At 58.7% G+C, this 12,976-nt stretch overlaps 1 protein-coding gene across 1 annotated transcript in view; it reads left to right on the top strand.

Moving 5' to 3' along the window:
- Positions 1 to 3,284: 3,284 nt before the first annotated feature.
- LOC144490463 (uncharacterized) overlaps positions 3,285 to 12,976 on the top strand; it is a gene marked incomplete at its 5' end in the record, with an annotated part of 21,974 nt that continues 12,282 nt past the window's right edge. Inside the window, 2 exons of the mRNA XM_078208207.1 lie at positions 3,285 to 3,401; positions 6,662 to 6,752. Of these exons, the coding sequence (XP_078064333.1) occupies positions 3,285 to 3,401; positions 6,662 to 6,752 (208 nt within the window). The remainder of the gene's footprint in view (positions 3,402 to 6,661; positions 6,753 to 12,976) is intronic.

The raw sequence follows: 12,976 nt of genomic DNA, 5'->3' as shown, positions 1-12,976 counted from the left end.
TATGTTTCTATAAGATCCCCCCCTCATTCTTCTGACTTCCACTGAGTATAGCCCCAGTCTACTCAGTCTCTCCTCATAAGCCAACCCTCTCAACTCCGGAATCAACCGAGTGAATCTCCTCTGCACCCCCTCCAGTGCCAGTATATCCTTTCTCAAGTAAGGAGACCAAAACTGTACACAGCACTCCAGGTGTGGCCTCACCAGCACCTTATACAGCTGCAACATAATCTCACTGTTTTTAAACTCCATCCCTCTAGCAATGAAGGATAAAATTCCGTTTGCCTTCTTAATTACCTGCTGCACCTGCAAACCAACTCCTTGAGATTCCTGCACAAGGACACCCAGGTCCCTCTGCACAGCAGCATGCTGCAATTTTTTACCATTCAAATAATAGTCTATTTTGCTGTTATTCCTACCAAAATGGATGGATTGGCCATGCTAAATTGCCCCTTATTGTCCAAAGATGTGCAGGTTAGGGTGGATTGGCCATGGTGAATATGTGGGGGTCAGGCAGGGAGAGGGCCTGGGTAAGATTTTCTGTCAGAGAGTGGGTGCAGTTTTCCCCGGTACCCTGACCAATATTTATCACTCAACAGGCACCATGGAAACCGGCCACTATTACTCGCTGTTTCTTGCTGCCTGTACGTTCCTTGACGTATCTGCCACGTCCAGATATTGTCCATGCTTCGAGGGAAATCTTTGTGAAGTGTTTTGGGTCTTTCTGAGAATGTGAAAGGTGCTATAGCAATGTAGCAAAAGCAGGAAACACTGCGGATGCTGGAAATCTGAAATAAAACCAGCAAACGCTGGAAAACCCCAGCGGGTCTGGCAGCGTGTGTGCAGAGAGGAACAGAGTTTCCTGTCCATATAACTCTCAGAACTGAAATGTAAGTTTTATCTTGCATTGTAAGGGCTCGGTGTGGGGGGATCGGGGTGGGGGGATCGGGGTGGAGGGATCGGTGTGGGGGGATCGGGGTGGGGGAACGGGGTGGGGGGATCGGGGTGGGGGGATCGGGGTGGGGGGAACGGGGTGGGGGGATCGGGGTGGGGGGATCGGGGTGGGGGGATCGGGGTGGGGGGATCGGGGTGGGGAGATCGGGGTGGGGGGAACAGGGTGGGGGGATCGGGGTGGGGGGAACGGGGTGGGGGGATCGGGGTGGAGGGATCGGGGTGGGGGGATCGGGGTGGGGGGATCGGGGTGGGGGGATCGGGGTGGGGGGATCGGGGTGGGGGGATCGGGGTGGGGGGATCGGGGTGGAGGGATCGGGGTGGGGGGATCGGGGTGGGGAGATCGGGGTGGGGGGATCGGGGTGGGGGGATCGGTGTGGGGGGATCGGTGTGGGGGGAACGGGGTGGGGGGATCGGGGTGGAGGGATCGGGGTGGGTGGATCGGGGTGGAGGGATCGGGGTGGAGGGATCGGGGTGGGGGGATCGGGGTGGGGGGATCGGGGTGGAGGGATCGGGGTGGGGGGATCGGGGTGGAGGGGACGGGGTGGGGGAACGGGGTGGAGGGATCGGGGTGGAGGGATCGGGGTGGGGGGATCGGGGTGGAGGGATCGGGGTGGAGGGATCGGTGTGGGGGGATCGGTGTGGGGGGATCGGGGTGGGGGGATCGGGGTGGGGGGATCGGGGTGGGGGGATCGGGGTGGGGGGATCGGTGTGGGGGGATCGGGGTGGAGGGAACGGGGTGGGGGGATCGGGGTGGAGGGATCGGGGTGGAGGGATCGGGGTGGAGGGATCGGGGTGGAGGCATCGGGGTGGAGGCATCGGGGTGGAGGGATCGGGGTGGGGGGATCGGGGTGGGGGCATCGGGGTGGGGGGATCGGGGTGGGGGGATCGGGGTGGAGGGATCGGGGTGGAGGGATCGAGGTGGAGGGATCGGGGTGGGGGGATCGGGGTGGGGGGATCGGGGTGGCGGGAACGGGGTGGAGGGATTGGGGTGGGGGGATCGGGGTGGGGGGAACGGGGTGGAGGGATCGGGGTGGGGGGATCGGGGTGGAGGGATCGGGGTGGCGGGATCGGGGTGGAGGCATCGGGGTGGAGGGATCGGGGTAGGGGGATCGGGGTGGGGGGATCGGGGTGGGGGGATCGGGGTGGAGGGATCGGGGTGGAGGGATCGGGGTGGAGGTATCGGGGTGGGGAGATTGGAGTGGGGGGATCGGGGTGGAGGGATCGGGGTGGGGGGGATCGGGGTGGGGGGATATTATTGAGGCAGAAACGCACGCATTCGCTCACCTTCAACAACAAAGAACATCTCGGATTCTGATAATTAATATATTCTCTCTCTTCCCTCCGGCTCTCTCTCTCTTTCCCCCCCTGCTCGTTTGCTCTTGCCCCCCCCCCCCCCTTCTCTCTCTTTCTCACTCTCTCTTTCTCACTCTCTCTCTCTCTCTTTCTTTCTCACTGTCTCTCTCTCTCCCCCTGGCTCGCTCGCTCTCTCTCTCTGTTTCTCTCTCACTGCCCCCGCCCCTCACACTCTCTCTCTCCCTTTCTCACTCTCTCTTTCTCACTCTCACTCTCTCTCTCTCCCCCCTGGCTCGCTCGCTCTTTCTCTCTCTGTTTCTCTCTATCTGCTCCCCCTCGCGCTCTCTCTCTCACTCTCTTTCTCACTCTCTCTCTTTCTCACGCTCTCTCACTTTCTCACTCTCTTTCTCACTCTCTCACTCTCTCTCCCCCCGGCTCGCTCGCTCTCTCTCTCTGTTTCTCACTCTCTCTCTGCCCCCCCTCGCGCTCTCTCTCTCTCTCTCTTTCTCACTCTCTTTCTCACACTCTCTCTCTCTCTGTTTCTTTCTCTCTCTCTGCCCCCTTGCGCTCGCTCACCCTCTCTTTCTCTCTCACCTCCCCCCCTCGCACTCTCTCTCACTCTCCCTCTCTCTTTCTCACTCTCTCTCTCTGTTTCTCTCTTTCTCTCTCTCTGCCCCCTCGCGCTCTCTCTCATTCTCTCTCTCTCTTTCTCGCTCTCTCACTTTCTTTCTCACTCTCTCTCTCCCCCCTGGCTCGCTCACTCTCTCTCTCTCTTTCTCACTCTCTTTCTCACTCTCTCTTTCTCACTCTCTTTCTCACTCTCTCTCTCTCTCTGTTTCTTTCTCTCTCTCTGCCCCCTTGCGCTCGCTCACCCTCTCATTCTCTCTCACCTCCCCCCCTCGCACTCTCTCTCACTCTCCCTCTCTCTTTCTCACTCTCTCTCTCTTTCTCACTCTCTCTCTCTCTCTCTTTCTCTCTCTCTGCCCCCTTGCGCTCGCTCTCTCTCGCTTTCTCTCTCTGTTAATTTCGAACCCTTGCAGACGTTCACAGACAGTCAGCAGACATGAAGCAGAAGCTGAGATTCGACCGCAGTCTCCAGCCGTTGTGAGGAACTGGGCTTGTGCCCTGGATCTCGTACATCCACTCCAGCCCGCAGGGTAAGTCTCGGCTCGGCAGGGGGGGTGCGGTAGGAGAGGGTTGTGTGTCGCTGGCCAGCGTCGCTGGAGATTGAAGAGTCTGTGTCCTGGGACATTTAACACAGTTTGTGACAGGCTTCCCCTGAGCAGAATGTGTTCAGGTTCATCTGGGTCGTAATCTGTGACCTCCCTCCACCCCCCAGCTCCCTGCCGCTGCTCTACTCCAGAGCTGGAGTAACAAGCACCGGGAGGAGGGAGTGAGGGAGGGAGGAGGAGGAGTGGGGGGGAGGGAAGGAGGGAGGGTGTAAATTCGCTGAAGGACAGAGTTTGGGCAGAAAGGGAACTCTGAGGATGAAGTGAGGGTGGGGCAGTGGCATGTCAGAGGGAGAGTGGTGGTGTGAATCTGGAGTAAACCCACCCCCCCATTCCCCCTTCCCTCGGGGTCTATCCTCTGCTTAGCTGGTGTCGAGGGCCACCCGCTTCAAAGTCCACCCCAGCTCCCTCCTCATCCTGGGTCAGGAAGGAGGAAAGGCAGCCTGGTGTGTGTGTGTGTGTGTCTCACTGTCAGCTCCTGTATGGTCCGTGTCTCACTGTCAGCTCCTGTATGGTCCGTGTGTGTGTGTCTCAGTGTCAGCTCCTGTATGGTCCGTGTGTGTGTGTCTCACTGTCAGCTCCTGTATGGTCCGTGTGTGTGTGTCTCACTGTCAGCTCCTGTATGGTCCGTGTGTGTGTCTCAGTGTCAGCTCCTGTACGGTCCGTGTGTGTCTCAGTGTCAGCTCCTGTACGGTCCGTGTGTGTGTCAGTGTCAGCTCCTGTACGGTCCGTGTGTGTGTGTCAGTGTCAGCTCCTGTACGGTCCGTGTGTGTCTCAGTGTCAGCTCCTGTACGGTCCGTGTGTGTGTCTCAGTGTCAGCTCCTGTATGGTCCGTGTGTGTCTCAGTGTCAGCTCCTGTACGGTCCGTGTGTGTGTGTCAGTGTCAGCTCCTGTACGGTCCGTGTGTGTGTCAGTGTCAGCTCCTGTACGGTCCGTGTGTGTGTCTCAGTGTCAGCTCCTGTACAGTCCGTGTGTGTCTCAGTGTCAGCTCCTGTACGGTCCGTGTGTGTGTCAGTGTCAGCTCCTGTACGGTCCGTGTGTGTGTCAGTGTCAGCTCCTGTACGGTCCGTGTGTGTGTCTCAGTGTCAGCTCCTGTACGGTCCGTGTGTGTCTCAGTGTCAGCTCCTGTACGGTCCGTGTGTGTCTCAGTGTCAGCTCCTGTACGGTCCGTGTGTGTCTCAGTGTCAGCTCCTGTACGGTCCGTGTGTGTCTCAGTGTCAGCTCCTGTATGGTCCGTGTGTGTCTCAGTGTCAGCTCCTGTACGGTCCGTGTGTGTCTCAGTGTCAGCTCCTGTACGGTCCGTGTGTGTCTCAGTGTCAGCTCCTGTACGGTCCGTGTGTGTCTCAGTGTCAGCTCCTGTACGGTCCGTGTGTGTCTCAGTGTCAGCTCCTGTACGGTCCGTGTGTCTCAGTGTCAGCTCCTGTACGGTCCGTGTGTGTCTCAGTGTCAGCTCCTGTACGGTCCGTGTGTGTGTGTCAGTGTCAGCTCCTGTACGGTCCGTGTGTGTCTCTCAGTGTCAGCTCCTGTATAGTCCGTGTGTGTCAGTGTCAGCTCCTGTACGGTCCGTGTGTGTCTCAGTGTCAGCTCCTATACGGTCCGTGTGTGTGTCAGTGTCAGCTCCTGTACGGTCCGTGTGTGTGTGTCAGTGTCAGCTCCTGTACGGTCCGTGTGTGTGTCTCAGTGTCAGCTCCTGTACGGTCCGTGTGTGTCTCAGTGTCAGCTCCTGTACGGTCCGTGTGTGTCTCAGTGTCAGCTCCTGTACGGTCCGTGTGTGTCTCAGTGTCAGCTCCTGTACGGTCCGTGTGTGTGTCAGTGTCAGCTCCTGTACGGTCCGTGTGTGTCTCTCAGTGTCAGCTCCTGTATAGTCCGTGTGTGTCAGTGTCAGCTCCTGTACGGTCCGTGTGTGTCTCAGTGTCAGCTCCTGTACGGTCCGTGTGTGTGTCAGTGTCAGCTCCTGTACGGTCCGTGTGTGTGTGTCAGTGTCAGCTCCTGTACGGTCCGTGTGTGTCTCAGTGTCAGCTCCTGTACGGTCCGTGTGTGTCTCAGTGTCAGCTCCTGTACGGTCCGTGTGTGTGTCTCAGTGTCAGCTCCTGTACGGTCCGTGTGTGTGTCTCAGTGTCAGCTCCTGTACGGTCCGTGTGTGTGTCTCAGTGTCAGCTCCTGTACGGTCCGTGTGTGTGTCAGTGTCAGCTCCTGTACGGTCCGTGTGTGTCTCAGTGTCAGCTCCTGTACGGTCTGTGTGTGTGTCAGTGTCAGCTCCTGTACGGTCCGTGTGTGTCTCAGTGTCAGCTCCTGTACGGTCCGTGTGTGTCTCAGTGTCAGCTCCTGTACGGTCCGTGTGTGTGTGTCTCAGTGTCAGCTCCTGTACGGTCCGTGTGTGTGTCTCAGTGTCAGCTCCTGTACGGTCCGTGTGTGTGTGTCTCAGTGTCAGCTCCTGCACGGTCCGTGTGTGTCTCAGTGTCAGCTCCTGGACGGTCCGTGTGTGTGTCAGTGTCAGTTCCTGTACGGTCCGTGTGTGTGTGTGTCAGCTCCTGTACGGTCCGTGTATGTCTCCGTCTCCGTGTCCCGTACGGTCCGTGTGTGTCTAACAGGCCGACACAGTGGGTTAGCGCTGCTGCCTCACAGCACCAGGGGCCCGGGTTCGATTCCCGGCTTGGGTCACTGTCTGTGTGGAGTCTGCACGTTCTCCCCGTGTCTGCGTGGGTTTCCTCCGGGTGCTCCGGTTTCCTCCCACAGTCTGAAAGACGTGCTGGTTAGGGTGGATTGGGCCGTGCTAAATTCTCCCTCAGTGTTACCCCGAACAGGCGCCGGAGTGTGGCGACTAGGGGATTTTCACAATAACTTCATTGCAGTGTTAGTGTCAGCCTTACTTGTGACACTAATTAGTAAACTTTTAAAACTATAGCAGAGTGGTGGACATCATTTGCTGAGCTCCACATTCGCTGTGATGTAAAGCGGGGTGTTGGGTGAGTTAGCAGAGGATAGCTAGCCCCTCTACCCCAGCACGTTCAGTGGGGGGGCCGGGTGAGTGGGGGCTATAGGGGGTGGGGGTGGGAGGGGTGGGTTGCAGTCCATGGGGGGGGCGGGGAACAGGTCGCAGGTGATTAGCGGGGGGGGGGGAAACAGGGAGCTCTGTGTTTGGACAGCCTTTCCCTGCAGATTGTTAACCCTGTGGTTGTGTTTTGCAGCCCTCACTGGATGGAAGTGAATGAAGAGGCTGCTCCGAGACTGGGAAGCGGCGCCCCCAGATTTTGGGATGAGTCTGGGAACGACAATGCAGTGAGCAGCGCGCGGGGTCTGTGCGGAGAGGCCTTTGTGTCACTGAGAGGCTGTGAGGTAGTGAAGGGAAGTGTCAGATTGCAGCACAGCAGGGGAGCCCGCAGGGGTTGGAGGCGGGGGGGGGGGGGGGGGAGGGGGAGAGCCCGCGGTGGGGGGTCGGAGGTGGGGGAGCCCGCGGGGGGGGGGGGGGGGGGGAGGTGGAGCCTGCGGCGGGGGGGGGGAGATAACATCTGACATTTAAATCGCTCACAAACATACAAATTAGGAGCAGGTGATGACCCAGTGGGATTATCACCAGACTATTAATCCAGAACTCAGCTAATGTTTCTGGGGGACCCCGGGTTCGAATCCCGCCACGGCAGACGGTGGAATTTGAATTCAATAAAAAATATCTGGAATTAAGAATCTACTGATGACCCATTGTCGATTGTGGGAAAAACCCATCTGGTTCCTTTAGGGAAGGAAATCTGCCGTCCTTACTCAGTCTGGCCTACATGTGACTCCAGAGCCACAGCCAATGGGGTTGACTCTCAACTGCCCTCCAAGGGCAACTAGGGATGGGCAATAAATGCCGGCCCAGCCAGCGACGCCCATGTCCCATGGATGAATAATATTTCAAATGAGACTGGGGTCCATCGTAAATCATCTGTAACCGTCTGCGGCTTTGCCTTTGGGGGTTTCGACTTACTGGGTTTAGGCCAACGGGGCGACACCTTCCGGGGTTACATCCCGGGGGGAGAGCAGTAGAGACTGGGGTAAGAAATATTTTTAAGGCAGATCTGGATAGATCCTTGTTTAAGAAGGGGGTGAAAGGTTATCGGGGGGTGGGCAGAATGTGGGGGTTGATGTTACAGTCAGAGCAGCCGTGGTCTTGAGGCTTGAGGGGCCGAATGGCCTTCTGCTTTTTTTTATTCATTCCTGGGACGTGGGTGTCGCTGGCTGGGCCAGCATTTATTGCCCATCCCTAGTTGCCCTTGGAGGGCAGTTGAGAGTCACCCACATTGCTGTGGCTCTGGAGTCACATGTAGGCCAGACCAGGTAAGGACGGCAGATTTCCTTCCCTAAAGGAACCAGATGGATTGTGAAGTTGCAATGTTGCCCAGTTTGTAGTTCATTATTGTGAAATTATGATGTATTTGGATGAATGTTTTTAAATAAAAAGATTGTCTTCACTGCTCTCCCTGCCCCTTCCCCGAAAAGAGGTCCACCATCCTCTGAGAGAAAAACATCTCCCATTAACTCCGTCTTCAGTGGGAGACCCCTGATTTTTAAACTGTGACCCCTCCGAGTCTCTCCTACATCCTTTCAGCCTCTGCTTTGTCCAGCCCCCTCTTTGTAAATAGAACATAGAAAGCCACAGCACAAACAGGCCCTTCGGCCCACAAGTTGCGCTGATCATATCCCCACCTCTAGGCCTATCTATAGCCCTCAATCCCATTAAATCCCATGTACTCATCCAGAAGTCTCTTAAAAGACCCCAACAAGTTTGCCTCCACCACCACCGACGTCAGCCGATTCCACTCACCCACCACCCTCTGAGTGAAAAACTTACCCCTGACATCTCCTCTGTACCTACCCCCCAGCACCTTAAACCTGTGTCCTCTCGTAGCAACCATTTCAGCCCTTGGAAATAGCCTCTGAGAGTCTACCCTATCCAGACCTCTCAACATCTTGTAAACCTCTATCAGGTCACCTCTCATCCTTCGTCTCTCCAGGGAGAAGAGACCAAGCTCCCTCAACCTATCCTCATAAGGCATGCCCCCCAATCCAGGCAACATCCTTGTAAATCTCCTCTGCACCCTTTCAATGGCTTCAACATCTTTCCTGTAATGAGGTGACCAGAACTGCGCGCAGTACTCCAAGTGGGGTCTAACCAGGGTCCTATAAAGCTGCAGCATTATCTCCCGACTCCTAAACTCAATCCCTCGATTAATGAAGGCCAGTACGCCTTCTTGACCGCATCCTCCACCTGCGAGGCCGATTTAAGAGTCCTATGGACCCGGACCCCAAGGTCCTTCTGATCCTCTACACTGCTAAGAATGGTACCCTTCATATTATACTGCTGCTTCATCCCATTGGATCTGCCAAAATGGATCACCACACACTTATCCGGGTTGAAGTCCATCTGCCACTTCTCCGCCCAGTCTTGCATTCTATCTATGTCTCGCTGCAACTTCTGACATCCCTCCAAACTATCCACAACACCACCTACCTTGGTGTCGTCAGCAAACTTACCAACCCATCCCTCCACTTCCTCATCCAGGTCATTTATGAAAATGACAAACAGCAAGGGTCCCAGAACAGATCCCTGGGGCACTCCACTGGTCACTGACCTCCATGCAGAGAAAGACCCCTCCACAGCCACTCTCTGCCTTCTGCAGGCAAGCCAGTTCTGGATCCACAAGGCAACAGCCCCTTGGATCCCATGCCCTCTCACTTTCTCAAGAAGTCTTGCATGGGGGACCTTATCGAACGCCTTGCTGAAGTCCATATAGACCATATGGAACATATAGAAATGTTGTAAAATATCGAAGGAGCTTCACAAGGTGGGTGGCACAGTGGGTTAGCGCTGCTGCCTCACAGCGCCAGGGACCCGGGTTCAATTCCCGACTTGGGTCACTGTCTGTGCGGAGTCTGCACATTCTCCCCGTGTCTGCGTGGGTTTCCTCCGGGTGCTCCGGTTTCCTCCTGAAAGACGTGCTGGCTAGGGTGGATTGGGCCGTGCTAAATTCTCCCTCAGTGTTACCCGAACAGGCACCGGAGTGTGGCGACTAGGGGATTTTCACAGTAACTTCATTGCAGCGTTAATGTGAACCTTACTTGTGACACTGATAAATAAACTTCAGAAAAGAACAATGATCAAACAGTATTGGATGCTGTGCAGGTTGTGAAAGGTGAGTGAAGGTTGGTCCGAGGGGTTTGACAGCAGCATCTTACATGATGTACACAGTGATGTCCACCAGGTGGGGCCTCTCACCATCGCAAAGAGAACTGCACTCTGCTCTCAGACACACTTACACAAACACACTGGGGGTCAACTTGGAGAGGGAGCCTCGCGAGGGGAGGGGAGAGGGGACACCCCGGCGAGGGAGCCTCGCTGGCGGGGTGGGGGAGGGGACACCCGGGAGAGGGAGCCTCGCTGGCGGGGTGGGGGAGGGGACACCCGGGAGAGGGAGCCTCGCTGGCGGGGTGGGGGAGGGGACACCCGGGAGAGGGAGCCTCGCTGGCGGGGAGGGGGAGACACCCGGGTGAGGGAGCCTCGCTGGGGGAGGGGGAGACACCTGGGAGAGGGAGCCTCGCTGGCGGGGTGGGGGAGGGGACACCCGGGAGAGGGAGCCTCGCTGGGGGAGGGGAGACACCCGGGAGAGGGAGCCTCGCTGGCGGGGTGGGGGAGGGGACACACGGGAGAGGGAGCCTCGCTAGGGGAGGGGAGACACCCGGGAGAGGGAGCCTCGCGAGGGGAGGGGGAGGGGACACCCGGGAGAGGGAGCCTCGCTGGCGGGGTGGGGGAGGGGACACCCGGGAGAGGGAGCCTCGCGAGGGGAGGGGAGACACCCGGGAGAGGGAGCCTCGCGAGGGGAGGGGGAGGGGACACCCGGGAGAGGGAGCCTCGCTGGCGGGGTGGGGGAGGGGACACACGGGAGAGGGAGCCTCGCTAGGGGAGGGGAGACACCCGGGAGAGGGAGCCTCGCGAGGGGAGGGGGAGGGGACACCCGGGAGAGGGAGCCTCGCGAGGGGAGGGGAGACACCCGGGAGAGGGAGCCTCGCTGGCGGGGTGGGGGAGGGGACACCCGGGAGAGGGAGCCTCGCTGGCGGGGTGGGGGAGGGGACACCCGGGAGAGGGAGCCTCGCGAGGGGAGGGGGAGGGGACACCCGGGAGAGGGAGCCACGCTGGCGGGGTGGGGGAGGGGACACCCGGGTGAGGGAGCCTCGCTGGCGGGGTGGGGGAGGGGACACTCGGGCGAGGGAGCCTCGCTGGGGGAGGGGGGGGAGACACCCGGGAGAGGGAGCCTCGCTGGCGGGGAGGGGGAGGGGACACCCGGGAGAGGGAGCCTCGCTGGCGGGGAGGGGGAGGGGACACCCGGGAGAGGGAGCCTCGCGAGGGGAGGGGGAGGGGAGACACCCAGGAGAGGGAGCCTCGCGAGGGGAGGGGAGACACCCGGGAGAGGGAGCCTCGCTGGCGGGGAGGGGGAGGGGAGACACCCAGAAGAGGGAGCCTCGCGAGGGGAGGGGAGACACCCGGGAGAGGGAGCCTCGCTGGCGGGGAGGGGGAGGGGACACCCGGGCGAGGGAGCCTCGCTGGCGGGGAGGGGGAGGGGACACCCGGGCGAGGGAGCCTCGCTGGCGGGGAGGGGGAGGGGACACCCCGGGAGAGGGAGCCTCGCTGGCGGGGAGGGCGGAACGACACCCGGTCGTGGGAGCGTAAGCCATTGGTGCGAGGGTTTAGTCAGGTGAACCTTAACGTGAATTGCTCCCAACACAATTATATCCTTTTTCAGATAAGGAGACTAAAACTGCGCATAATATTACAGATGTGATCTCACCAAGGTCCTGAACAGCTACAGTGAAACATTCCGACTTTTATATTCCCAGAACCAGGGAACACAACCTCAGGCTAAAGGGACGATCCTTTAAAACAGAGATGAGGAGGAATTTCTTCAGCCAGAGAGTGGTGAATCTGTGGAACTCTTTGCCGCAGAAGGCTGTGGAGGCCGGGTCATTGAGTGTCTTTAAGACAGAGATAGATAGGTTCTTGATTAATAAGTGGGTCAGGGGTTATGGGGAAAAGGCAGGAGAATGGGGATGAGAAAAATATCAGCCACGATTGAATGGCGGAGCAGACTCGATGGGCCGAGTGGCCTCATTCTGCTCCTAGGTCTTATTACATTCCCCTTGCAATGAACACCAATCAGTGGTTAGTGCTGCTGCCTCACAGCGCCAGGGACCTGGGTTCAATCCCAGCGGCACGGTGGCACAGTGGGTTAGCGCTGCTGCCTCACAGCGCCAGGGACCCGGGTTCAATCCCAGCGGCACGGTGGCACAGTGGGTTAGCGCTGCTGCCTCACAGCGCCAGGGACCCGGGTTCAATCCCAGCGGCACGGTGGCACAGTGGGTTAGTGCTGCTGCCTCACAGCGCCAGGGACCCGGGTTCAATCCCAGCGGCACGGTTACACAGTGGGTTAGCGCTGCTGCCTCACAGCGCGAAGGACCCGGGTTCAATTCCCGTCTTGGGGTCACTGTCTGTGCGGGGTCTGCACATTCTCCCCGTGTCTGCGTGGGTTCCTCCGGCTGCTCCGGTTTCCTCCCACACTCCAAAGGTGTGCAGGTCAGGTGGATTGGCCGTGCTAAATGTGTGGGGTTACGGGATAGGGTGGGGGAGAGGGCCTGGGGAAGATCCTCTGTTGGAAAGTCAGTACAGCCTCGATGGGCCAAATGGCCTCTTGTGCAGCGTGGGGAATCTGCGAGCCCACTTGCCTTCTGAATTATTTTCTTTACCTGCATGCTAACTTTGTGATTTTTTTATTTTATCAGTGTCACAAGTAAGGCTGATATTAACACTGCAATGAAGTTACTGTGAAAATCCCCTAGTCGCCACACTCGGGCGCCTGTTCGGGTAACACTGAGGGAGAATTTAGCATCTAACCAGCACGTCTTTTGGACTGTGAGAGGAAACCGGAGCACCCGGAGGAAACCCACGCAGACACGGGGAGAACGTGCAAATTCCACACAGACAGTGACCCAAGCCGGGAATTGAACCCTGGTCCCTGGCGCTGTGAGGCAGCAGCGCTAACCCACTGTGCCACCGTGCCGCTGGGATTGAACCCGGGTCCCTGGCGCTGTGAGGCAGCAGCGCTAACCCACTGTGCCACCGTGCCGCTGGGATTGAACCCGGGTCCCTGGCGCTGTGAGGCAGCAGCGCTAACCCACTGTGCCACCGTGTCGCTGGGATTGAACCCGGGTCCTTGGCGCTGTGAGGCAGCAGCGCTAACCCACTGTGCCGCTGGGATTGAACCCGGGTCCCTGGCGCTGTGAGGCAGCAGCACTAACCCACTGTGCCGCTGGGATTGAACCCGGGTCCCTGGCGCTGAGAGGCAGCAGCACTAACCCACTGTGCCGCTGGGATTGAACCCGGGTCCCTGGTGCTGTGAGGCAGCAGCGCTAACCCACTGTGCCACCGTGCCGCTGGGATTGAACCCGGGGCCCTGGCGCTGTGAGGCAGCAGC

This window comes from Mustelus asterias, unplaced genomic scaffold (genome assembly GCF_964213995.1).
Source record: "Mustelus asterias unplaced genomic scaffold, sMusAst1.hap1.1 HAP1_SCAFFOLD_3321, whole genome shotgun sequence".
NCBI classification, from domain to species: Eukaryota; Metazoa; Chordata; class Chondrichthyes; order Carcharhiniformes; family Triakidae; genus Mustelus; species Mustelus asterias.
Note: the sequence above shows the minus strand (reverse complement) of the source record. Positions and strands in the feature narration are given on the sequence as shown.